The 25376-nt window shown below is 36.1% G+C and overlaps 3 protein-coding genes across 11 annotated transcripts in view; all 3 read left to right on the top strand.

Moving 5' to 3' along the window:
• LOC118268838 (G-protein coupled receptor Mth) overlaps positions 1–7373 on the top strand; it is a 96064-nt gene extending 88691 nt beyond the window's left edge. For 3 of the 4 annotated variants that reach the window (XR_004783062.2, XR_004783060.2, XR_007706731.1), the window contains exon 10: positions 4253–7373. The gene's annotated coding sequence lies outside the window, so the exon portion shown is untranslated. Of the gene's footprint in view, positions 1–4222 lie in introns of all 4 variants that reach the window. The other variant, XR_007706732.1, reaches the window with a different exon arrangement.
• The window catches only part of LOC126912101 (G-protein coupled receptor Mth-like), a 72326-nt gene extending 64953 nt beyond the window's left edge, over positions 1–7373 (top strand). Inside the window, exons 9-10 of the mRNA XM_050702570.1 lie at positions 3241–4097; positions 5129–7373. Of these exons, the coding sequence (XP_050558527.1) occupies positions 3241–3472 (232 nt within the window). The 3' untranslated portion in view covers positions 3473–4097; positions 5129–7373. The remainder of the gene's footprint in view (positions 1–3240; positions 4098–5128) is intronic.
• Positions 7374–9159: 1786 nt separating this feature from the next.
• Positions 9160–24270, top strand: LOC118269258 (uncharacterized). Of its 6 annotated transcripts, none has more exons than XM_050702242.1 (11): positions 9160–10552; positions 10721–11047; positions 11213–11493; positions 12675–12849; positions 12927–13118; positions 13238–13316; positions 13395–13579; positions 14633–14801; positions 15370–15468; positions 23268–23366; positions 23729–24270. In XM_050702242.1, the coding sequence occupies exons 1-11, from the start codon at positions 9364–9366 to the stop codon at positions 24159–24161; spliced, it is 3228 nt and encodes a 1075-aa protein (XP_050558199.1). In that variant the 5' UTR covers positions 9160–9363; the 3' UTR covers positions 24162–24270. The 6 variants fall into 6 exon arrangements, with proteins under 6 accessions (XP_050558199.1, XP_050558203.1, XP_050558185.1 ...); XM_050702228.1 differs by lacking the exons at positions 10721–11047; positions 11213–11493; positions 12675–12849; ... (3 more) ...; positions 14633–14801; positions 15370–15468 and adding exons at positions 19952–20035; positions 20078–20449; positions 20615–20886; ... (3 more) ...; positions 21907–22091; positions 22449–22617 and having other exon boundaries at positions 9182–10552; positions 23172–23366; XM_050702246.1 differs by lacking the exons at positions 12675–12849; positions 12927–13118; positions 13238–13316; ... (1 more) ...; positions 14633–14801; positions 15370–15468 and adding exons at positions 21187–21361; positions 21439–21630; positions 21750–21828; positions 21907–22091; positions 22449–22617 and having other exon boundaries at positions 9172–10552; positions 23172–23366.
• Positions 24271–25376: the final 1106 nt, after the last annotated feature.

The following is a 25376-nucleotide window of genomic DNA, read 5'->3' as shown; positions in this document are numbered from 1 at the left end:
ATAATAAATAATATCAATATAATTAAACTTTTAGTACAAAGAAAATGCCCGAACGGAGTATAAATAAATAATCCAAGTTGTCTTTATCCTCGATAGATCGAAATAGATCGCGCTATGGTTTCGTTACATTCATTTGGTTGGGTATCGGCCGAGCGCTTCGGTACTATCGTAGAAAAAGTGTATTATCAGTCGTATGATTATTTGTCTGTAGTGGTCCTGCTGTTTCGTATATTCTAAATTGGTTTCGTTGTATTTGTCAATTAATAAGTTTATTTGTTGGGTTTTCCTGGTTTTTTGGTTAAACTATTTAACGTAGGTTTAGTTTGATATCGATTATTAGTAGTTACTGTAGTTAGTTTTTTTAATAAAATTGTAAGTCTAATTTTTATTTAATTATATTAGATTTAAGTCGTTTCTTTTAAATTATTTAGTTTAAGCTTGGTTATTATAGCATAGAGGATAGATTGTAATAAAGTTTCTTTTTTAATTGTTATAAATTCGTAATTCGTAGCTTTCTTTAGTTTTAAGTTAGTTTAAGTCCGTTTTTAAACTATTTTTTCAATGCCCTAAGTGAGTATACATCTATTAAATTCAAACGCAGAGCTCATTATGTTGATTTTTGAAGAGTTCCCTGGAATATCTTCCACATCTAATTTTTGAAGAGATCCCGCGAGATCGGGAACTATGTGGTTAAAACCAAAAATTTGCCGGAAGTCACTATTCCACGCGAACGAAGTCGCGGGCAAAAGCTAGTAATTAATATGAGTCTGAAATTGTTAATTCGCCCTGAGCAAGCGTGATGATAATTGACGAGCATTTCTCTGTGCGAAAGTACTCGAAAATGGTATGCTAAAAAGAAATTAAAAGAACGTGAAATTGAAAAAGAAAGTGTATGTCCAACAGGGGGCGTAAACTGGCTAATAATGATGGTGATGATCTTTATATTATTATTGTTATATAATAGCCATATACAACTTATTTATGTGAGCATCCATTTTTAATACACAAAAAATGGAGCCATACTTCCATACAACTATATGTTAATTTTAAATATGATGTTACTTATTCTTACAAAACAGATCGAAGTCCTAGATTTTAGTGTATACTTACTAAATAAAAAAACTACATACCCGCCTAAAAGCGATTATAACGCGAATGGCCTTAAATAACAACTTTGCATTTTATAAACAATTTAAATGTTTCTAACCACTGTTGCTATTAAAGCCTTGGATACACTAACTGCCGTACTTAGAGACATTCAATGATTAGTACTAATCCTTAGTAACGATTTTGTTCCGAAAACAATTGCTAAGGACTGGGTTAAGTAATCACTAAATGACTCTGAGGACGGTGGTATGGGATAAGGCCGCGTTTCCATTGACGCGGAGCGGGGCGGAGAGGAGCTTAGCGGTGCACGAATTGACCAATCACTATGCTCGAAATCTCCGCACCGCTTCAATGGAAACAGCATGAGCGGGGCGGAGCAGAGCTGAGTGGATATTCATACAAATATACAGCGAGACGATGCGGTGCGGAGGACAGCGGGGCGGTGCTGTGCGGAGGACAGCGGGGCGGTGCGGAGTAGCGCGGTGCGGAGCGGACTGTGCTTAAGGCCGCGTTTCGATTGAAGCGGAGCGGGGCGGAGAAGAGCTTAGCGGTGCACGAATTGACCAATCACTATGCTCGAAATCTCCGCTCCGCTTCAATGGAATCAGCATGAGCGGGGCACAGCAGAGCTGAGCGGATATTCATAAAAATATATAGCGAGACGATGCGGTGCGGAGGACAGCGGGGCGGTGCTTAGCGGAGGACTGCGGGGCGGTGCGGAGCAGCGCGGTGCGGTACTGTACTGTATTTAAGACAAGGATAGTGACACTAACACGACGCCAATGCTAACGTGTGACAGAGACATATAATCGAGTACCGAGTATTGTCGAATAAGCACGAAGATTCACGAAGTAACCAAAAAGGGATGTCCAAGTAGCGTGTGTGAGGGTGTTGTTCATCGATTTTCTTAAAATCGATTACTACGAAACAAATTACTTATCAAACAAAAATATATTTATTTTCAATGTTATATTGATGTTTTAAATTTTCTTAAACAGTCGTTACTCAAATAGTCGTTAATGATAATTGATATTCAAGTAAATCATAACTTTCAATTGAGAAAATACTTTCTTTTAGTTTTATTTTCATGTCGAAATATCATTTATAAAATTAACTATATTTGTAAATCTTATTTAGTTTAATATATCATATAAAAAAAACAATAAACTCTAAATGAAAATATCGATTGCGACATTTGATCGATAAAGGGTCTATTGTATTTAGACATGGTCAATCTCTCAATATGATTCCAAAAGTATGCTCCGCTCCGCCTCACTCCACTCCGCTGACCATTTTTCACCGCTCTTCTCCGCCCCTCTCCGCCCAGCTCCGCGTCAGTGGAAACACTGACAACTTTTCACCGCTCTTCTCCGCTCTTCTCCGCCCCGCTCCGCGTCAATGGAAACGCGGCCTAAATGTCCGGCGACATGTTGGCATGACAACGTGCTATATTCTTGTCGATACGCGATATACACAGCTTAAGGCATTGTTCACAACGCATCATTTGATGACTATGTGCAACCTACAAATGACAAATATTTGAATTGTGCTTAAAACAATGAAAACTGTCCACGAAGCGGTAACGTTACGTCAGTCACTCCCTGATTGTCGTTATTTGTAGTTTACATGCATTCGTCAAATGACGCGTCCTCGACAATAGGCCTAAGTGGCACGATGTCGCGTCGCACATATACAGAAATCATTCTACATCTCATGACATGTCATGATATCACTGATATATGTCTTAAAACATTTTCCCTCTAGTGTATTCCTGACTTTAGCATGATCCGCAGTTTTACCCAAGTTGACTATCTAACATCGTTATAGTTAGAGAAATGAAACCAATGTGAATTTTGATCAGTACCCTTAGTACGAGTTTGCTTTATGTTTAAAGTAATGGAAACGAAATCATTTTCGGAACTCTGATTAGTTGTTTTTTCGAACCGACCAATCAGAGCGCCGAACGCGCCTCGTGTCGATTACTTTAAACCTAAAGCATACTCATACTAAGGGTACAGTTCCGTAAATGATTAACTATACTTTTCCTATAGTAGTAACGATAACAGATAGTTAATTTGGGTAGATAGGCTTTAGTTAAAGTATATTGTGACTAACTTGATCTTTTGTACACAGATACAGACAATTGCGGGGCGATACTTCAAAGTCTGGGACGCAGACCACGGTATCCTCTACTCGGACACATTCCACATCACGCGATGATATCGACACCAGCAATTTATACTACGCTAACTCGAAATTTGGAAAAAACTTTTTTTATGCCAAGTTGCTTAAAATGTGGGTTTACATACGTCATAAAAAAATTGACAAGAAATATGCAAAAATAAGAAAGTTACAAATCTTATAAAACGCTAAGTAAAGGTACTTTTTGAAATCACTCGATTTATATTACGCCAACTATTATTAGCGGAGTGTGCGCGGGGATCACTTTGGTCAAAATCTGTGCAACACTGCGCTAACTCATAGTTAGCGTAGTTTAGTGCGTTCGTGTGTATACTTGTTCGTTTGTACAATGAACGACTTAGCGACTTTTACATAGTAAATACTTATGTGTTAACGTATTAATTAGTTTATTAATGGTACGTTGACTATTATTTTTGTAAGTAAGTACATGTTCTTTATAAAAATATTGAAATATGCATCAGATGATTGGTCATGCACCACGACCTCCCGTACTACACTAAGCTAACATAAGTTAGACGTGTATAAGATGTAACATTTTTTTGATGAATTACGTTTATATACGGCTAACTTGCGCTAAATCAAAAAATAGAAATAAGTAAGGAAATAAAAATATGAGATATTACAATGAATAAATTAAATATTAAGCATACCAAATTTCAAAAAAATATCTTAATTAATGTAAAAGTTATCACGTTTTTCCCTTTAAACGCCTCTACTGTAAAGTACGCTTTTTGAGTTAGCGTAGTATAAATTGCTGGTGTCGATATGCAGATGCACTCTATTAAGAAGTAAATAAGTTTCAAAATCCAAGAGTAATTTCAAAGTTAAAAGCGCATGTGAAACAGAAACGCTATCGTCATAATGAAAAAAGACGTAATTGTACTTTAGAATTCACTATCGTATAATAAATAAGGTCTACCCCATATTTGAAGGTCGCTTAGAGGTTTATCTTCCAAAATATATTCAACAAACTTTACCGGATGATAAAAATTACAAAATGTCATATAACATTATGGGACAACCGATAAAAATATTTTCAAACAAAAAAAAAATAAAACGCTTTAAAAAAAATCGAAGTTTTAAAATATTAGTTGCGTCTTTATTCTTTATGGCGGCAGTACCTATGTGCAATTGTGCATAGTGACAAGAAATTTTAAAATTTTATATGTTCAATTGTCCACTATGCTTCTGATATTGCAATTTTTGTCAATATGTAAACACTACCTATAAACATAATCATAGTTAAGTTAAATGAGAGCTGTAATCAAACCTACTATAATTTTAGTCAACTCATTCTAATATATGGGAGATAGGAGATATCTCACTTACAATGTGTCGGTGAAAGTGAGATTCTCCTACTGAGACTATTACTTACTTACCTCTGGGATATGGGCAATAATATGACGGTAGCAAAACAATAGATTGTTCGTATGATGATTGTACGAATAAAATTACTGTATATTTCGTAAATTGCACTGTTACTTTAATTAAGCTACTACACTGAGAAGAAATGCCGAAACGAACTTAGAGGTCTCAGTCGCTTTCAAAGTGCAAACATGGTTAACGAAGTACTTCTAAGATAATTCACTATTACTATGTCAAACTCAATATCAATTTTGCAACACAAACGCCCGAATACTGAAAGGCTACTCTATTTTAAGTTGTACTTAAATATCGTGCTAACTTTGTCATATTATAAAGAATTGATAGGGACAGAACTAGTTTTGAGAGCGACTTAAAATTGAGTAACGTTTGAGTATTCGGAGATGATTCTAATAATTGCAATCACTGAAGGCTAATCAACTAACAACATTCCCAGTAAGGAGTGGCTCGGTCGGAGTCCAAGTTCAGAGTATCTCCCAGTGGAGCAACATTGAATCGACAACCGCAATCTCCTCCCTTCGACGAACGTGACGTCACACGGAACCGTCAAAGCGCGACACCTTCCCGTTCTCTAATCACTTGAGTCACAATGACCCTTCTTACATTATTATAGGTACACAAATAAAATAATATCTAGGATTAAATGAAAAATCCAGATCCTAAGTATGATCATTAAAACTTAATACGGGATATTTACAATGTTTTCTATATCGGAAACTCATAATAACTAATAAACATGGTAAATATCCCGTTTTAAGTTCTAATGATATTACTAGTGACCATGTCAGTTTAAAAAAACCCTAAGTATTGTTAAAAAAACACAAAAGGAAACTGTTTGTCCTCGCACCCTGTATGTGAAATGCTTGGCTCTCTGTTTCACGAACGCCTAAAGATCGGTTAAAACAATGAGTGTAATCTTGTCTATAAAATACTTTTTATGTAAAAGTACCGTAGCTCTCTCAAGAGTTAAGAAAATTAACAAAATGTGCCTAAAACTTGCCTTGACATAATGTTTTTTCTTGTTTTTGCGTTTGTTCAATTAAATTTTGTCACGAAAATTTTGTTTTTGTTAAAAAAGTAAAGTAAACCTTGGCAAGATAAAGAGAACTGAACGTTCTGTTCAAACATAGTTTTTGACGTTAATTATTTTTATCATAAATTAATATAACATTGTTATTGAAATTGCTAAATCGGAACTTTTTCAACGTTTTCAATTATACTGATATTTGACATTCAAATGCTATGTTTAATTAATGTATAAATATCAAGCACATTATGTACTGCATGTGTTTTACACCTCAATGTATTTAAATGAAGAGCTTAATAAAAAAAATTATATGATAGCTTTATTATAACTTTCGTGAGACATACTAAATTAATTAATAATATAATCAGCTTACTCACGTAACTGTTTGACGAGGAACCCGACTAGTTTCAAACCATTCCGTAACAATCGCAGCACGACAATCGCCGCGTCGTATCCTCATCAAACAGCTACGTGAGTAAACCGATAAAATAATAATTAATTCATATGATAGCATTTATTAGTTATAAAATTTCGTAATAATAATGCCATAATTGTTATTATTATTTTTAGTCAAATAAATTTAATGTAAGTTTATGAAAAATATTTATGCTGTGGTCGTTGCAGACTCCCACCTTTTTGAACTAGTACTTATCTAAAAATCTGTTTACGGTAATAATACAGACAACATTTAGTTTCTTTTTGCAATAAATTTTTGTTAAACTTATTTTAGTGCCTGTTTATATAGATATGTACCCCTCTAAACTTACGCGACAGATAGTTTATGCAAATTACGTTTTAATTCAAATTTATCTTATACACAGCAGCATGCCACACATCGTGTAACGGGCCTTTAGTGGGTTTAGAAACACCTATATCAGTAAACATTTCTTTTTTTCCATTCAATAATTTTCGAAAATATTTTCCTATATATAAATCACTGTTCTATACATACTATATATAAGTATACTTGTTTTAATATTTTTTCTTGTAATTTGAGAAATCTATGAAATGTTTTGACATAACAAACTCTTGTTTTGTTATATGTGTAGTATACAATAGGAATTTTATAATATACATAAACATTTCTACTGTCATGATGTTTTCATTTAAAAAAAGTGTAACAAATAATGTGTTACAATAAAAATAATTTAACCACTCGTTGGTTATGTATATGATCTCAAACAGATGGCTGCTAAGCTGCTAAATAAAGCACCTACGTTGTAATTTGAAACTTATGAACAATACAAGCTTAAAACGATTTTCAATTCTATTATCTTATTATTAGAATGATATTTTGAATGAAACAGCATTTGATATAAGTTTCAAATTAATCACCGTACAGGTGCAATTTGAAGAACAGAGACACTATTTAATGATTTTATTACAAAGTATTAAAACATAATGTAATCAAAGACATTTTTTTAAACAGATATATTTCGAGTACTGTTATTTCTATTTTAGAGGTAGCTATAAAGCTAATAGGATTATATTATCTAAGAAAAGTCAAAACATATTTAAACACAATTTTTGTCTTGTTTCGTATTAAGATGCAATATAATTATTTAGTGCGTACATACATAATGTAGGTAGGTTTATCACAAAAGCAAATATAGAAGAACAAATATTACTGACTAATAAATGTATTTTGTGAAAACATTTTTTATTTTCCATCCCGTCCCAATAGAATAGCGCCAATTATATTTAGCCATCATGGAAACTTTATAAAACACATATTGCTATAATAACTTTACTATCGTGAGCTAAAATCACGGTTTACTCACGTATATTAATGGAGAAAAGTAGGCTGCGCGACGTCGCCGTGTCTGCGCACGCTGCTAATGATGAAGAGTCCCTCTATGACTCGAAACTAGTAGAGCTTTTCTCCGTTAACATACGTGAGTAAATCGTGATTTTTAGTTAATTTAGAATATTCATTAATAACAAAGCCTAGTTCATTTCGGTCTCTCCAGCCTTGTTACAAAATAAATTTGTAACAATATGAATGGCGCAAAGTCGTGATTTAACAGGTGCATCTCTACCCGCCACTAAGTTTATGTTTCAGACAAGATTTCAGTATTAGATTTAGATTTCAGCCATGATCGTCCCACTGCAGGGCAAAGGCCTCCCTACCTTCCTTCCACTCCTCTCTGTTTAAAGCTTTTATTTCAGTATTAATATATTTTATTTGTACCTCTTAATTTTTAGTTACAACCTCTTCATTGTTAAACCACAGTGTGAGCCGTTTTACCATTTTATCTATATATTAATACGTGATGCAAAAACTTTTTATTCCTTTTTACGAAAATTGCGCGGACGTAGGAGCATAAAATTTGGTACACTTATAGTTTATGTGTAGGAGAAGTACAGAACGCTAATATTTTTCAATAATAATGCTTATAAAGTACATTAAATCAATAAATAAAACATTACACACACATGCATAGTATCTGATCGTATTTGACAAAATCAAAATTGACAGACATTGCGATGATATTCTCACGTCTCTATGAAAAGAGGTTTTTCTTTGAAGGAGGTTTGGTTATTCATGATGCGTTATAAAAGAGTTTGTTTGAGTTTGAGTTAAATAAAAATTATCCTTGAACGTATGTTAAGTGGTATTGTAAATTAAATCGTATATGGTCGAATTTCGGCCACTAGGCGACCACTAGTTTGAATAATTCGTCAGTTCGTGGGTAAGAAATTCGCGCGAGCTCTCGAGTTGGTCCCTGTGCTCAGTGCACATTTAGCAACAAAAACACTCGCATACAATGTAATAGGTATGTTTACCTTTTAAGTACCGTCGTGAGGCCCGTGCGTTGTGGTGAGCCGGAGGTTCAAAACACACACACACACACACACAAGCTTCTCATGCACATGCAAGAGGGTGTGCGTTCTACTACCAACGGCAAGTACCAATGTAATTTTTTCCAAGTTATATGTAGGTACTTTCTAAGATTATTAGACTCCACTGACAAACGGTGAAGGAAAACACCGTGAGGAAACCTGGGTTCATAATTTATAAGTTTTAAATCGCCTACCCGCATAGAGCAAGCATGGTGATTAATGTTCAAACCTTCTCCGTGCGAGAAGAGGCCTTTGGTCAGCAGTGGCCACTTCTAGGCTGTGGATGTGTGATGTACTTTTTTAAACGGTGTCGTTCAGTTTAAATGTGAAATTGAAATAAAACCTTGCAATTTTTAAATAGATTTAAAATCCTACGTACCTGTGTTTAAAAAAGGAGAAAAGAGGAATCTACCTATACTCTCGAGTGTATTTAAAGTCGAAAGTTTTACTGTTTTTTACTATTCACTGTAGTTTCCGCTAATTATTATACTTTTTCTAATATTAAACATTCAATATCTTACCCACGGGAACGCGAACGAAGCCGCTGACAGAAGCTAGTGAAATAAAACGTACAGCTTATACTTATAGACCCTTCCATATATATTCGAAAACGATGTTATACCAAAAGTGTTTTTTGCACAAATGTAATAATATAAAGTAGTCAGACCACATCAAGCTGAGTCTATTTATACATTCAATGAAATCTTGAGATGAATTTTGTCTAAGCTGCTTTAAGAGTAGTAATCAAAAGAATATCACTCGCGACTGTTGTGTAAAACATGTAAATACGAAAATACGCAATGTGGATTCGTGTAGTGATTGTGGCTATAATTATTATTCGTGTGCATGCAGCGAGTAATTCTGAGGGGTTTGTTCGCCCGCATCAAAGAAAATGTAATTTTAGTGACGAGTGTACAGATGAAAAATACCACAAATATAATATATTAAACACGTCGAAAAACAACGCTGGATCAAAGAACAATAAAGCTGACATACAAGTATATCATTCTGGACTAATAAACAATGAAGTTGACCCACCAATAAATAATTCTGAATCAATTAACAATGAAGCACCAATAAATACTTCTGCATCAAAGAACCATAAAACTAATTCACCAGTAAATAACTCTGGACCAATGAACAATGAAACCCACTCACCAGTAAATAATTCTGGTTCAAAGAACAATGAAGCTCACTCACCAGTAAATAATTTTGGATCAAAGAACAATGAAGCTCACTCACCAGTAAATAATTTTGGATCAAAGAACAATGAAGCTCAGTCACCAGTAAATAATTTTGGATCAAAGAACAATGAAGCTCACTCACCAGTAAATAATTTTGGATCAAAGAACAATGAAGCTCAGTCACCAGTAAATAATTCTGGATCAAAGAACAATGAAACTCACTCACCAGTAAATAATTCTGGATCAATGAACAATGAAGCTTACTCACCAGTAAACAATTTTGGATCAAAGAACAATGAATCTCACTCACCAATAAATAAATCTGGATCAAAGAAAAATAGAACTCACAAACCAGTAAATAATTCTGGATCAAAGAACAATGAAGCTCATTCACCAATAAATAATTCTGGATCAAAGAAAAATAGAACTCACAAACCAGTAAATAATTCTGGATCAAAGAACAATGAAGCTCACTCACCAGTAAATAATTCTGAACCAATTAACAATGAAGCTCACTCACCAATAAATACTTCTGCATCAAAGAACCATAAAACTAATTCACCAGTAAATAACTCTGGACCAATGAACAATGAAGCTCACTCACCAGTAAATAATTTTGGATCAAAGAACAATGAAGCTCACTCACCAATAAATAAATCTGGATCAAAGAACAATGAAGCTCACTCACCAATAAATAACGCTGGATCAAAGAACAATAAAGCTGACATACAAGTATATTATTCTGAACTAATGAACAATGAAGTTGAATTACAAGTAAATAATTCTGAACCAATTAACAATGAAGGTAACTCACCAATAAATACTTCTGCATCAAAGAACCATAAAACTAATTCACCAGTAAATAACGCTGGATCAAAGAACAATAAAGCTGACATACAAGTATATTATTCTGAACTAATGAACAATGAAGTTGAATTACAAGTAAATAATTCTGAACCAATTAACAATGAAGCTAACTCACCAATAAATACTTCTGCATCAAAGAACCATAAAACTAATTCACCAGTAAATAACTCTGGACCAATGAACAATGAAGCCCACTCACCAGTAAATAATTTGGGATCAAAGAACAACGAAGCTCACTCACCAGTAAATAATTTGGGATCAATGAACAATGAAGCTCACTCACCAGTAAATAATTCTGGATCAATGGACTATAAAGCTGATTCACCAATAAAAAGACAAGATGATCCATCAAATGGATTAAAAAGAAAAACAAATTCGACGGAGATGGGAATTAAAAAAAAAAGTCGAAGAAAAAAGGATCCAATATATTTCAGTAAGTTCAAATTGTTTTAAAGAGCAAGGGCTATTTGTGTTGCGTATGACATGCTTATACCTCATCATTTCCTAAGTTTCATTATTGTGCGTAATAACTTATTGTTGGTGACACTACTTATATAAATATCGAATATTTTATTATTAAATAAATGTTTTCTACTAGATAAAACCATACGCTTGTGTCCCAGTGGCACCGTATGTCCAAGAAAATGCTGTAATTTCGGAGAAAATTTTGACCTTGCGAAACAAACATGTAGTCGAGCAGAACACAGTCAATTTAATAGCCTTGTTCCACATATATGGAAGATGAAGACTAACCTGGAATACGACAAACCAAATCCAAATGTTCAATACTTAATCGGACACAAGTTAACATGTTTAAGAGAATTAAAAGAGGAACGGACACTTGTGACTAACATTACCACAGAATATCGGCTCACATCTGTAAGTACTGTTGCTCTTTTGGAAGTTTTTAAATGTAGGTTGATTTATAGTTACGTGCGGAGGCGCATCGCCGGGGCGAAACCCCACTGCCGCGTCAGATTAGTGCGTGGCGGGATGAGCTCCGGCGCGATCTCATGGCGGAATGGAAGCAGCGACTGTCGCAACCGAGGGCTGGGCTCACTGTTATTGCAGCGGTAAGTCCCCTCTTTTAGGGGTGGCTAGAGAGGCGTCACGGCGTCCTCATCTACCGCCTGACGCAGGTGCTTACCGGACACGGAAGTTTCGGTAGGTACCTGTTTCGTATTCGGCGGGAGGAAACGCCCGGGTGTCGTCATTGCAAGGACCACCCAGAGGACACGGTGGAGCATACAGTAGCGGTGTGCCCTGCATGGGCTGAGCACCGCCGTGACCTTAGGGATGTGATCGGCGACGGTGACCTCTCGCGTCCGGCCCTGGTTCAGGCCATGGTGCGGAGCGAGGGGGAATGGGACGCCGTCTCCTCCTTCTGCGAAGCAGTCATGCTAGCTAAGGAGGAGGCGGAGCGCTCGAGGGAACGATCCTCCTGACGCTCCAGCCGCCGCAGAAGACACTCCGGGCGTCGGGGATCGCGTGACGATCTCCGGCCACCGTAAGTGCGGGTCTGCGGACGACGAGCAAGGTTAGCTCGCCGCCCGATCAAAACCAGACCCGTGCGTACGGCGCGTCGCGTTCCGCGCGCGCCTCAAAGAGCCAGACCACCACAGATGGGGCCCAGTAGGGCTGATGCCCGATCCGGAGCTGCGGACAACGTAAAAGGTTACCGGGGCTCCGGCTCAAAGCAGGAGAAGGAACGGGGTGGTTTTTAGTCAGTAAGAGTCTGACACTCCCTCTCGCCTCACCCAAGGCGGGAGAAGTCATTGGATGATTTCCCCCTAAAAAAAAAAAAAAGGTTGATTTATAGTTACCTATTAAACAATATTGAATAAAGAAACCGGATTTATTCGATGAATGCCACGGTGTCGTGACATTTGCCTGTTATGCTAGTCAGTCAGTCATCTGTATACGTATAACAACAAACTTTTTTATTAATAAATAACGTATTTGAATTTTGCACAAATAAATAATCTAAACCGAAGGTTCTCATAAGTTCTAATAAGTCGTGGTCCAAAAAAATGATCCACTTAAGTAAGTTACATTTTCAGGATGGTAAATTGGAAGTAGAAACCCCTTTGATAATTGGCCCACAGCTGATATATGATACAGACAAATACTGCATTGACACATTTACTTACAATCAAAATAATATCAGCATCAACGCTTTCATTTGTCATGTCAATGAGGAAATAGAAACATACGACTTAATACTGACCGGTTCTTGTAAGTTGGAATACATTGTACCATTATTTTATTTGATCTACTGAAACTTGTAAAATGTTGATATAAATTACTTCCAGGTTACTTGATTACTAGTTTCTTCGTTATCCTGAGAGTATCCGTAATCGCGTGGCTACCAGAACTTCGAACACTTCACGGTTTGACCATTGTAGCCTACCTCGGAAATTTCGTTGTGAGTTATACATTACTGGGAATTGAGAAATTATTAATGTTGGTACGATATATCAAACGAGACACATGCGTCGTTTTTAGTAAGTAATGAATATTATAGTATTACTTAACTAGTTCATTTATAACTTTAACCACACTTAATTAGCAAAACTGGCAACTTTTGTATAGGTAGTTATATGCATAATTTATATTATTTCAGATTTCATTATCTACTTTGGCATTATGTCTGCATTCTTTTGGCGTAACGTTTTGTGCTTCGACATGTGGAAGGCGTTCAGGTATTTATTTATTTTAAAAAATATACATAACATCTGTTTGAAATTACCTGTGATTAATGTCATAATATACGATTTCAGTGGCAAGCGCATTATTCCAAGAAATAATCCAATCTTGCTTCCACGTTTACGCGCGTACTTTGCGTACGCGTACGGTGTCCCGGCAGGGCTTACTATTATACTTATTGCAATGGAGTACTCCGATATTTCTGATCCCTATTCCCTGAAACCGAACCTTCGATTAAAAGGATGCGCCAGCCTCAGTGGTATGTATTTAATTCACCATCCAACTCTTTTTTAGCCCTTTTTTCATCCAATGACTTCTCTCGTGTTGGATGAAGCTAGAATGTTAGACTCATACTGACTCCAACCACCCCATTCTCTGGAGCCCCGGTAAACACGTTAAAGTAACCCGCAACTCCGGGTCGGGCATCAGCCCTACTGGGCCCCATCTGTCCTAGTTTAATAGCTCTTTCAAGCGCTGTTTAAAATTTAGGTGGGTTAAGGGAAAACGGGTATTATTATTATGTATGTTCTTTACATAATCACGGGACCACAGGGTCCCGGACCTTTGGAAGGCGTACGAGGGGCCGAAGCCAACTCGCAGAGGCCCGTTGAACAATTTTAATCTAAATGTAATGGGACATCAGCCGCCGATTATCCCTGTATGCACTATGGAAGTACACCAAAGGACAATCCCCGGTTGATGCAGGACTATTGTGAGATATGGTAAAAGGAAATGATAGGGATATGGGTGTGGGTGGCTGTGGAATAGTTAACCGGTTAACTATGGGGACTATGGCCCCTGCCCCTGACCAATATTGAAAAATACGGATAAACAGGCAGGGGGTGACTCGCAAACTCAATAGTGGGCCCCGGAAACGGCCGCTAGCATGTAGCGACAAGGGAAGCAACATCCGTTGAGCTGCTTGAGGAAGGGGGGGCATCCCACGGCTATCAGAGCAATCCCGGAAGTACGGTCAAGACCCCTACCAGCATCTTACTGGGATACGTCCTTCCCCCAAGTGGAGCTGAAGGCAACTCCACTCTTGCGAATCTCCACTCAAACCAGCCGATTAAGGCAAGAGTGAGGTAAGAGAGGCCACTCCGGATAGTCACGAGTACCAACCGGAGTTAAAAAGTAGGGCCTCTCCCGGGAGTCAGGTCCGTGGGGTCGCCACTGCCCAACAGCTCGCCACAAGCTGCCTTGCGGACTTATTATTATTATTTTTGTATTTTACGGGCTCTTCTACTATACATTATATTAGAGTCATAACACCATGCGCATCTCGATGATATATATTTACCATTGTTTACAGGCAATGGTGCGCTGCTCTACCATTTTATACCATTAATAACATTATTCATCGCCAACATAGTGATGTTTACTTTAACTGCACTGAAGATTGCGGCGACGACAAAACAGACCAAAATTTTATACGAGTCGCAGAATAATGCTATCAATACTATAAACACAGAAAGACGAAGGTAAACGGTCGGACTCGATCAAAGGAGATCTATTTTATTATATAAAACCGGCCAAGTGCGAGTCGGACTCGCCCATGAAGGGTTCCGTAGCAGCAAGTAGATGACATAATATAAAAGTTGTAAAATAACTTGGTTTTACATAGTATTTGTGTCGTTCACAAAGTTATATTTGCGGTTTTTGAAAATGTTTTATTTCTTAAAAACTAATAATGATATCTCGTTCAAACCAATTTTCGTTGTTAGTTTCTATTGAAATCTACAGCATATATTTTTTTCAGTTTTCTCACTCTCTTATTTTAAAAGTTAGAGGGGGGGACACTCATTTTTCCACTTTGGAAGCGTCTAACTTTCAAAGATTGATTTTGACAAAAAGTGGTTTTAGGAACCTTAATGCCTTTTTTAAAGACCTATCCATAGACACCCATCACGTATATGTTAGACGAAAAAATTTTTTCCGCAAAGTGTTCTACTATAGTGCTCAGGTTGTGTAGTAGTGCAGCAGCCCACTGTAACTGAGCCAACCAACACTTATGAATATTCACTATAAACATGTATTTTTTGGTTTTAGGTTTTTACTTTACGTGAAGCTTTGGGCAGCCATGTTGATCTTAGAAGTCAACTGGATAGTAAGGGCAGTGGTACGTTTTTTCCCAGGACTTGAAATAATCATCCTCATCGTTGACGTGTATAACACATTCGTCCTTCTAGGAATAATAATCCATTACTTCTGTCAAAAAAGAAATTGGGAAAAATTTAAAAAGAGGTAAGTCTGAACCAATCAACCGGCGCAAACTCACACAAATATTATCATCTAATAAAACAGTTTGAAATATTCGCCTCTTCTAAATCACTTCTATGTACAAAATTTCGAACGCGCGTGCTTTTACATGATCAACTGTTAGCAGTGAGGCGCCCGCGCCCGCGGCAGACTAGTAGGTATTTTGAAACATTACGCGCGCGTACGAATGAAATTTTGTTATTTTATTATTGTGATAAGAATAAAACTAATGAGTATACAAAAAAGTTTATTTGGCAAAGTTGTTTGTAATCATGAGTACAGCAGTCACGTGTTTAAATATCGGTCACTAATTACCAGTCACCTTATATAGAATTCTACATTTTCAGATACCAACAAATGAGAGGTATTTCAGTATCAGAACAGAATTCTACAGGGCAGTTATCAAATCGCACGACGTCAACCTCTAGCGTATCCGGAATGAGTTCGCAAATATCTGTCTGGACAACAGTTACATCTGCCTCCACGACAGCTGCATCAGACTATGAACTGAACCCATTAAGCCTCGTCCGTACTAGGAATATTGGTCAAGACATCGGGCGATGTCCCACGACGTTAGGCGACATCGGACGACATTGCCACAGCATTGTTGAAACTGTTCTTTGTCGCGCAGTCAACAATGTCGCGGCGATGTCGTCCGACGTCGCCCAACGTCGTCCGACGTCGCCCAACGTCGTCCGACATCTCCCGATTTCTCTGGGGACACATGTTGCTCGACAAATGTTCATAGTGGAAACGAAATAACGAATAGCAACCGCTACTTCGAAAACATAACAAAATAGCTACCTACTACTTAAGTTTTATAAGAATATTAACTGTAGGAACGAATAAAATAAAGAACGATTTAATAATTTTGTTATATTTAATAAATAATATTGTTACTAGAATTAATTTGTTCTTTATTTTCAACCGAAATGTAGCATTTCAGAGATATTTCTATGAAAGGCACTGTGACTGTTTCTAGACGATCCTAGGCTAAAATTTTTGCCCTTTCAAGGGAAATAGGCAAGGAACTGAACCCCACCATTCGCTCAGTACTGTAGAGCTCGTCCGTTTACTGGTAATTCTATAACCGTTTCCGACATTTCACGGCATAATAAATTAATTTCCATTAAACATAACTTATTTTATTAACTTGTTTACCATGTTATTTATATATTTTATAAAAAGTAAACAAACAGGATATAATGGGATTTCGTGACGGGTGGATGTATTAAATAAAGTAATAGTGCAATGTACAGAAACAAACAATACAATCTGGTCCTTCTTAATTTTTCCTTAAAATGTTAATGTCAAGGTCAAAACGACATACAAACATAATATTTTATACTAGCTTCCGCCCGCGACTCTGTCCGCGCGGATGTCGGTCTTAGAATGGATGTTTTATTTTTCAATTTTGAGTAACTCTGACAATTACATTTTATAAATATCTATTGGACCCAAATACGGCTAGGCCCGTAATAATTAAGGAGATCCCTCTATTGAGCTACTGCTGTTGAGCTTGCGTTCTGTAGTATAAAACTAAAAATTAAGTTTTTTTTCTACGTATTTTTCCAAGATAAAAAGTATCCTATTTTATGAATTGTATTGTAAATCTGATTGAAAAATGCCAATCCTATTTTATGAATTGTATTGTAAATTTGATTTTATTATACAGAAAATAAAAACAAAACATAACAAAACAAAGAAATACAACATAGTAAATAAGGAAAATAAATACTGTACTCTTGGCTAGATTCGAACCCACATTGTCGTAAACGATGTTAGAAACCGGTTCATTAACCACTCGTTCACGAGCACTACGTCTGTTCAAGTGAAAATGTTGATTGATATCATCGATTGTCAATATTATTAACCTAAGGGTGCGTTCACATATAACGTCTGTTTTAACAGGATCCGTTTTAACGAATCCGTCGCTACTGGATATAGTATTCACACAGCATTTATAGGATCCTTTTTAACGGATCCGTTGCTACTGGAGGTGATTCAGGGCGAGTTCACATAGAACGTCTATTTTTACAGGATCCATTACACCCCGTGCCAAGCCTGGCGCAGTTCGATCCGATAAACCGATCAGTATACTGGATCCGCTATACTGTATTATGTGTGTACTGGCTCATACAACTACATACGCTAATAACACATACGTTTTAACGGACCCGTAAAACGGATTGCTGTTATTTTGTTGAATCGGTATTTTTATTGGATACGGAATACTGTATTATATGTGTACTGGCTCATACAACTACATACGCTAATAACACATACGTTTTGACGGACCCGTAAAACGGATTGCTGTTATTTTGTCGAATCGGTATTTTTATTGGATACGGAATACTGTATTATATGTGTACTGGCTCATACAACTACATACGCTAATAACACATACGTTTTAACGGACCCGTAAAACGGATTGCTGTTATTTTGTCGAATCGGTATTTTTTACTGGATACGGAATACTGTATTATGTGTGTACTGGCTCATACAACTACATACGCTAATAACACACACGTTTAAACGGACCTGTAAAACGGACGTTATATGTGAACGCGCCCTTACCCATGTATTAAATTATAAAAATACGTATACCGACACAAAAATTATAGTATTTACCAATGTGTGCGTAATAGGCGTTTGGCTATTACGTTTGTTTTTATGCACATTAATATAAAATTACCCACACATGTAAAGGTATTGCATAGCTATAGTTATGTTGGCTGTATACCGATTAATGTGGCTTTGTGTACTTTCTAAGATTACTAGACACCACTGACAAACGGTGAAGGAAAACACCGTAAGGAAACCTGGGTTTATAATTTATAGGTTTTAAATCGCCTACCCGCATAGAGCAAGCATGGTGATTAATGTTCAAACCTTCTCCGTGCGAGAAGAGGCCTTTGGTCAGCAGTGGCCACTTCTAGGCTGTTGATGTGTGATGTACTTTTTTAAATGTGAAATTGAAATAAAACCTTGTAATTTTTAAATAGATTTAAATACTACGTACCTGTGTTTTAAAAAGGAGAATAGCGGAATCTACCTATACTCTCGAGTGTATTTAAAGTGGAAAGTTTTACTGCTTTTTACTATTCACTGTAGTTACCGGTAATTATTATACTTTTTAGGGTCCCGTAGCCAAATGGCATAAAACGGAACCCTTATAGATTCGTCATGTCTGTCTGTCTGTCCATCCGTCCGTATGTCACAGCCATTTATTTCCGAAACTGTTGGGCCTATATAGTTAAAACTTTGTAGGTTGATGTATTCCGGTAACCGCTATTCGAATTTTGAATAAAAAATATTAAATTTAAAAATGAAAGGAGGGCACTCCATACATGGAACTGATTAGATTTTTTTTTCAGCTGCTGGGTATTGAGGTTCCTATAACCACTTTTCGTCAAAATCAATCGTTTGAAAGTTAGACGCCTCCAAAGTGGAAAAATGAGTATCCCCCCCCCCTCTAACTTTTAAAATAAGAGAGTGGGAAATCTAAAAAAAATATATTTATAAACTTCAATAAACGGTAAACTTCAATGGAAACTACCAACGAAAATTTGTTTGAATGAGGTATCATTATTAGTTTTTAAGAAATAAAACATTTTCAAAAACCGCAAATATAACTTTGTCGTTCATACAAACACTATGCAAGACCAAGTTATTTTAATAACTTTGATATTATGTCATCTATTTGCTGCTACGGAACCCTTCATGGGCGAGTCCGACTCGCACTTGGCCGGTTTTTCTAATATTAGACATTCAATATATTACCCACGGGAACGCGAACGAAGCCGCTGACAGAAGCTAGTGAAATAAAACGTACAGCTTATACTTATAGACCCTTCCATATATATACGAAAACGATGTTATACCAAAAGTATTTTTTGCACAAATATAATAATATAAAGTAGTCAGACCACATCAAGCTGAGTCTATTTATACATTCAATGAAATCTTGAGATGAATTTTGTCTAAGCTGCTTTAAGAGTAGTAATCAAAAGAATATCACTCGCGACTGTTGTGTAAAACATGTAAATACGAAAATAGGCAATGTGGATTCGTGTAGTGATTGTGGCTATAATTATTATTCGTGTGCATGCAGCGAGTAATTCTGAGGGGTTTGTTCGCCCGCATCAAAGAAAATGTAATTTTAGTGACGAGTGTACAGATGAAAAATACCACAAATATATATTAAACACGTCGAAAAACAACGCTGGATCAAAGAACAATAAAGCTGACATACAAGTATATCATTCTGGACTAATAAACAATGAAGTTGACTCACCAATAAATAAAACTGAACTAATGAACAATGAAGTTGACTCACCAGTAAATAATTCTGAACCAATTAACAATGAAGCTCACTCACCAATAAATACTTCTGCATCAAAGAACCATAAAACTAATTCACCAGTAAATAACTCTGGACCAATGAACAATGAAGGCCACTCACCAGTAAATAATTCTGGATCAAAGAACAATGAAGCTCACTCACCAGTAAATAATTTTGGATCAAAGAACAATGAAGCTCACTCACCAGTAAATAATTTTGGATCAAAGAACAATGAAGCTCACTCACCAGTAAATAATTTTGGATCAAAGAACAATGAAGCTCAGTCACCAGTAAATAATTCTGGATCAAAGAACAATGAAACTCACTCACCAGTAAATAATTCTGGATCAATGAACAATGAAGCTCACTTACCAGTAAAAAGACGAGTAAAAAAAGGTCTACTACCTTATTATATAATTCTTCATTCGTTGTCATATGATCCATCTAAAACTGACTCACGATCAAAAGAAAATTCAATTTCGACGGAGATGGGAATTCGAAGAAAAAAAGGTCCATTATATTACAGTAAGTTCAAATTGTTTTAAAGAGCAAGAGCCATTTGTGTTGCTTATGACATGCTTATACCACATCATTTCCTAAGTTTCATTATTGTGCGTAATAACTTATTGTTGGTGACACTACTTATATAAATATCGAATATTTTATTATTAAATAAATGTTTTCTACTAGATGAAACCACACGCTTGTGTCCCAATGGCACCGTATGTCCAAGAAAATGCTGTAATATCGGAAAAAATTTTGACCTGTCGAACCAAAAATGTAGTCGAGCAGAACATAGTCAATTTGACAGCCTTATTATACCTATATGGAAGGTGAAGGAATACGACAAACTAAAAAAAAATGTTCAATACTCAATCGGACACAGGTTAACATGTTTAAGAGAATTAAAAGAGGAACGGACACTTGTGACTGACATTACCACAGAATTTTGGCTCACATCTGTAAGTACTATTGCTCTATTGGAAGTTTTTAAATGTAGGTTGATTTATAGTTACCCATTAAACAATATTGTACATTTAAATATGGAAACCGGATTTATTCGATGAATACCACGGTGTCGTGACATTTGCCTGTTATGCTAGTCAATCAGTCATCTGTGTACGTATAACAACAAACTTTTTTATTAATAAATAACGTATTTGAATTTTGCACAAATAAATAATCTAAACCAAAGGTTCTCATAAGTTCTAATAAGTCGTGGTCCAGAAAATATGATCCACTTAAGTAACTTACATTTTCAGGATGGTAAATTGGAAGTAGAAACCCCTTTGGTAATTGGCCCACAGCTGACCTATAATACAGACAAATACTGCATTGACATATTTACTTATAATCAAAATATTACCAGAATCAACGCTTTCATTTGTCATGTCAATGAGGAAATAGAAACATACGACTTAATACTGACCGGTTCTTGTAAGTTGGAATACATTGTACTATTATTTTATTTGATCTACTGAAACTTGTAAAATGTTGATATAAATTACTTCCAGGTTACTTGATTACTAGTTTCTTCGTTATCCTGAGAGTATCCGTAATCGCGTGGCTACCAGAACTTCGAACACTTCACGGTTTGACCATTGTAGCCTACCTCGGAAATTTCGTTGTGAGTTATACATTACTGGGAATTGAGAAATTATTAATGTTGGTACAACACATCAAACGAGACACATGCGTCGTTTTTAGTAAGTAATGAATATTATAGTATTACTTAACTAGTTCATTTATAACTTTAACCACACTTAATTAGCAAAACTGGCAACTTTTGTATAGGTAGTTATATGCATAAATTATATTATTTCAGATTTCATTATCTACTTTGGCATTATGTCTGCATTCTTTTGGCGTAACGTTTTGTGCTTCGACATGTGGAAGGCGTTCAGGTATTTATTTATTTTAAAAAATATACATAACATCTGTTTGAAATTACCTGTGATTAATGTCATAATATACGATTTCAGTGGCAAGCGCATTATTCCAAGAAATAATCCAATCTTGCTTCCACGTTTACGCGCGTACTTTGCGTACGCGTACGGTGTCCCGGCAGGGCTTACTATTATACTTATTGCAATGGAGTACTCCGATATTTCTGATCCCTATTCCCTGAAACCGAACCTTCGATTAAAAGGATGCGCCAGCCTCAGTGGTATGTATTTAATTCGCCATCCAACTCTTTTTTAGCCCTTTTTTCATCCAATGACTTCTCTCGTGTTGGATGAAGCTAGAATGTTAGACTCATACTGACTCCAACCACTCCATTCTCTGGAGCCCCGGTAAACACGTTAAAGTAACCCGCAACTCCGGGTCGGGCATCAGCTCTACTGGGCCCCATGCTGTGCTAGTTTAATAGCTCTTTCAAGCGCTGTTTAAAATTTAGGTGGGTTAAGGGAAAACGGGTATTATTATTAATATTTTTGTATTTTACGGGCTCTTCTACTATACATTATATTAGACTCATAACACCATGCGCATCTCGATGATATATATTTACCATTGTTTACAGGCAATGGTGCGCTGCTCTACCATTTTATACCATTAATAACATTATTCATCGCCAACATAGTGATGTTTACTTCAACTGCACTGAAGATTGCGGCGACGACAAAACAGACCAAAATTTTATACGAGTCGCAGAATAATGCTATCAATACTATAAACACAGAAAGACGAAGGTAAACGGTCGGACTCGATCAAAGGAGATCTATTTTATTATATAAAAAACGGCCAAGTGCGAGTCGGACTCGCCCATGAAGGGTTCCGTAGCAGCAAGTAGATGACATAATATAAAAGTTGTAAAATAACTTGGTTTTACATAGTATTTGTGTCGTTCACAAAGTTATATTTGCGGTTTTTGAAAATGTTTTATTTCTTAAAAACTAATAATGATATCTCGTTCAAACCAATTTTCGTTGTTAGTTTCTATTGAAATCTACAGCATATATTTTTTTCAGTTTTCTCACTCTCTTATTTTAAAAGTTAGAGGGGGGGACACTCATTTTTCCACTTTGGAAGCGTCTAACTTTCAAACGATTGATTTTGACAAAAAGTGGTTTTAGGAACCTTAATGCCTTTTTTAAAGACCTATCCATAGACACCCATCACGTATATGTTAGACGAAAAAAATTTTTCCGCAAAGTGTTCTACTATAGTGCTCAAGCAGCCTACTGTAACTGAGCCAACCAACACTTATGAATATTCACTATAAACATGTATTTTTTGGTTTTAGGTTTTTACTTTACGTGAAGCTTTGGGCAGCCATGTTGATCTTAGAAGTCAACTGGATAGTAAGGGCAGTGGTACGTTTTTTCCCAGGACTTGAAATAATCATCCTCATCGTTGACGTGTATAACACATTCGTCCTTCTAGGAATAATAATCCATTACTTCTGTCAAAAAAGAAATTGGGAAAAATTTAAAAAGAGGTAAGTCTGAACCAATCAACCGGCGCAAACTCACACAAATATTATCATCTAATAAAACAGTTTGAAATATTCGCCTCTTCTAAATCACTTCTATGTACAAAATTTCGAACGCGCGTGCTTTTACATGATCAACTGTTAGCAGTGAGGCGCCCGCGCCCGCGGCAGACTAGTAGGTATTTTGAAACATTACGCGCGCGTACGAATGAAATTTTGTTATTTTATTATTGTGATAAGAATAAAACTAATGAGTATACAAAAAAGTTTATTTGGCAAAGTTGTTTGTAATCATGAGTACAGCAGTCACGTGTTTAAATATCGGTCACTAATTACCAGTCACCTTATACAGAATTCTACATTTTCAGATACCAATTAATGAGAGGTATTTCAGTATCAGAACAGAATTCTACAGGGCAGTTATCAAATCGCACGACGTCAACCTCTAGCGTATCCGGAATGGGTTCGCAAATATCTGTCTGGACAACAGTTACATCTGCCTCCACGACAGCTGCATCAGACTATGAACTGAACCCATTAAGCCTCGTCCGCACTAGGAATATTGGTCAAGACATCGGGCGATGTCGCACGACGTTGGGCGACATCGGACGACATTGCCACAGCATTGTTGAAACTGTTCTTTGTCGCGCAGTCAACAATGTCGCGGCGATGTCGTCCGACGTCGCCCAACGTCGTCCGACATCGCCCGATGTCTCTGGGGACACATGTTGCTCGACAAATGTTCATAGTGGAAACGAAATAACGAATAGCAACCGCTACTTAGATAACATAACAAAATAGCTACCTACTACTTAAGTTTTATAAGAATATTAACTGTAGGAACGAATAAAATAAATAACGATTTAATAATTTTGTTATATTTAATAAATAATATTGTTACTAGAATTAATTTGTTCTTTATTTTCAACCGAAATGTAGCATTTCAGAGATATTTCTATGAAAGGCACTGTGACTGTTTCTAGACGATCCTAGGCTAAAATTTTTGCCCTTTCAAGGGAAATAGGCAAGGAACTGAGCCCCACCATTCGCTCAGTACTGTAGAGCTCGTCCGTTTACTGGTAATTCTATAACCGTTTCCGACATTTCACGGCATAATAAATTAATTTCCATAAAACATAACTTATTTTATTAACTTGTTTACCATGTTATTTATATATTTTATAAAAAGTAAACAAACAGGATATAATGGGATTTCGTGAAGGGTGGATGTATTAAATAAAGTAATAGTGCAATGTACAGAAACAAACAATACAATCTGGTCCTTCTTAATTTTTCCTTAAAATGTTAATGTCAAGGTCAAAACGACATACAAACATAATCTTTTATACTAGCTTCCGCCCGCGACTCTGTCCGCGCGGATGTCGGTCTTAGAATGGATGTTTTATTTTTCAATTTTGAGTAACTCTGACAATTACATTTTATAAATATCTAATGGACCCAAATACGGCTAGGCCCGTAATAATTAAGGAGATCCCTCTATTGAGCTACTGCTGTTGAGCTCGCGTTCTGTAGTATAAAACTAAAAATTAAGTTTTTTTTCTACGTATTTTTCCAGGATAAAAAGTATCCTATTATATGCCCAGGATAATAAGGTATAATTATACCAAGTTTCATCCAAATCGAACTGTTAGTTTTCATGTGATGCCTGAACAAACAGACAAACAGACAAAAAAAAATAATCACATATTTGGGTTTGGTATCGATCCAGTAACACCCCCTGCTATTTATTTTTTCAATATTTTCAATGTACAGAATTGACCCTTCTGCAAATTTATTATATGTATAGAAGATAACGATACAATAACAACATATAGTTTACATAAAAGTTTAATATTTTTTTATCAAATCAGCTACAAAATGATTTAATTTGTGATAAAAAAACGTCGTTGTTATTTCTTAGTTCGTTTAGTCTGTGTGTTTTTGTAGTTTATATCCAAATGTAAACTGGTTTTATAATTTAAGAATAAGGATGCATATTTCTTTTTATTATCGAAA

This window comes from Spodoptera frugiperda, chromosome 2 (genome assembly GCF_023101765.2).
Source record: "Spodoptera frugiperda isolate SF20-4 chromosome 2, AGI-APGP_CSIRO_Sfru_2.0, whole genome shotgun sequence".
NCBI lineage: Eukaryota > Metazoa > Arthropoda > Insecta > Lepidoptera > Noctuidae > Spodoptera > Spodoptera frugiperda.
The sequence above is the reverse complement of the archived record's forward strand: the minus strand, read 5'-3'. Positions and strand labels throughout refer to the sequence as shown.

What these genes read in the sequence shown, in the direction of transcription:
- LOC118269258 (XM_050702224.1), top strand. Translation starts at nt 9,364, where the DNA reads ATGTGGATTCGTGTAGTGATTGTGGCTATAATTATTATTCGTGTGCAT. An exon ending in AGACACATGCGTCGTTTTTA is followed by an intron (nt 21,631 to 21,749) that starts GTAAGTAATGAA and finishes ATATTATTTCAG; the next exon opens with ATTTCATTATCTACTTTGGC. An exon ending in AGGATGCGCCAGCCTCAGTG is followed by an intron (nt 22,092 to 22,448) that starts GTATGTATTTAA and finishes CATTGTTTACAG; the next exon opens with GCAATGGTGCGCTGCTCTAC.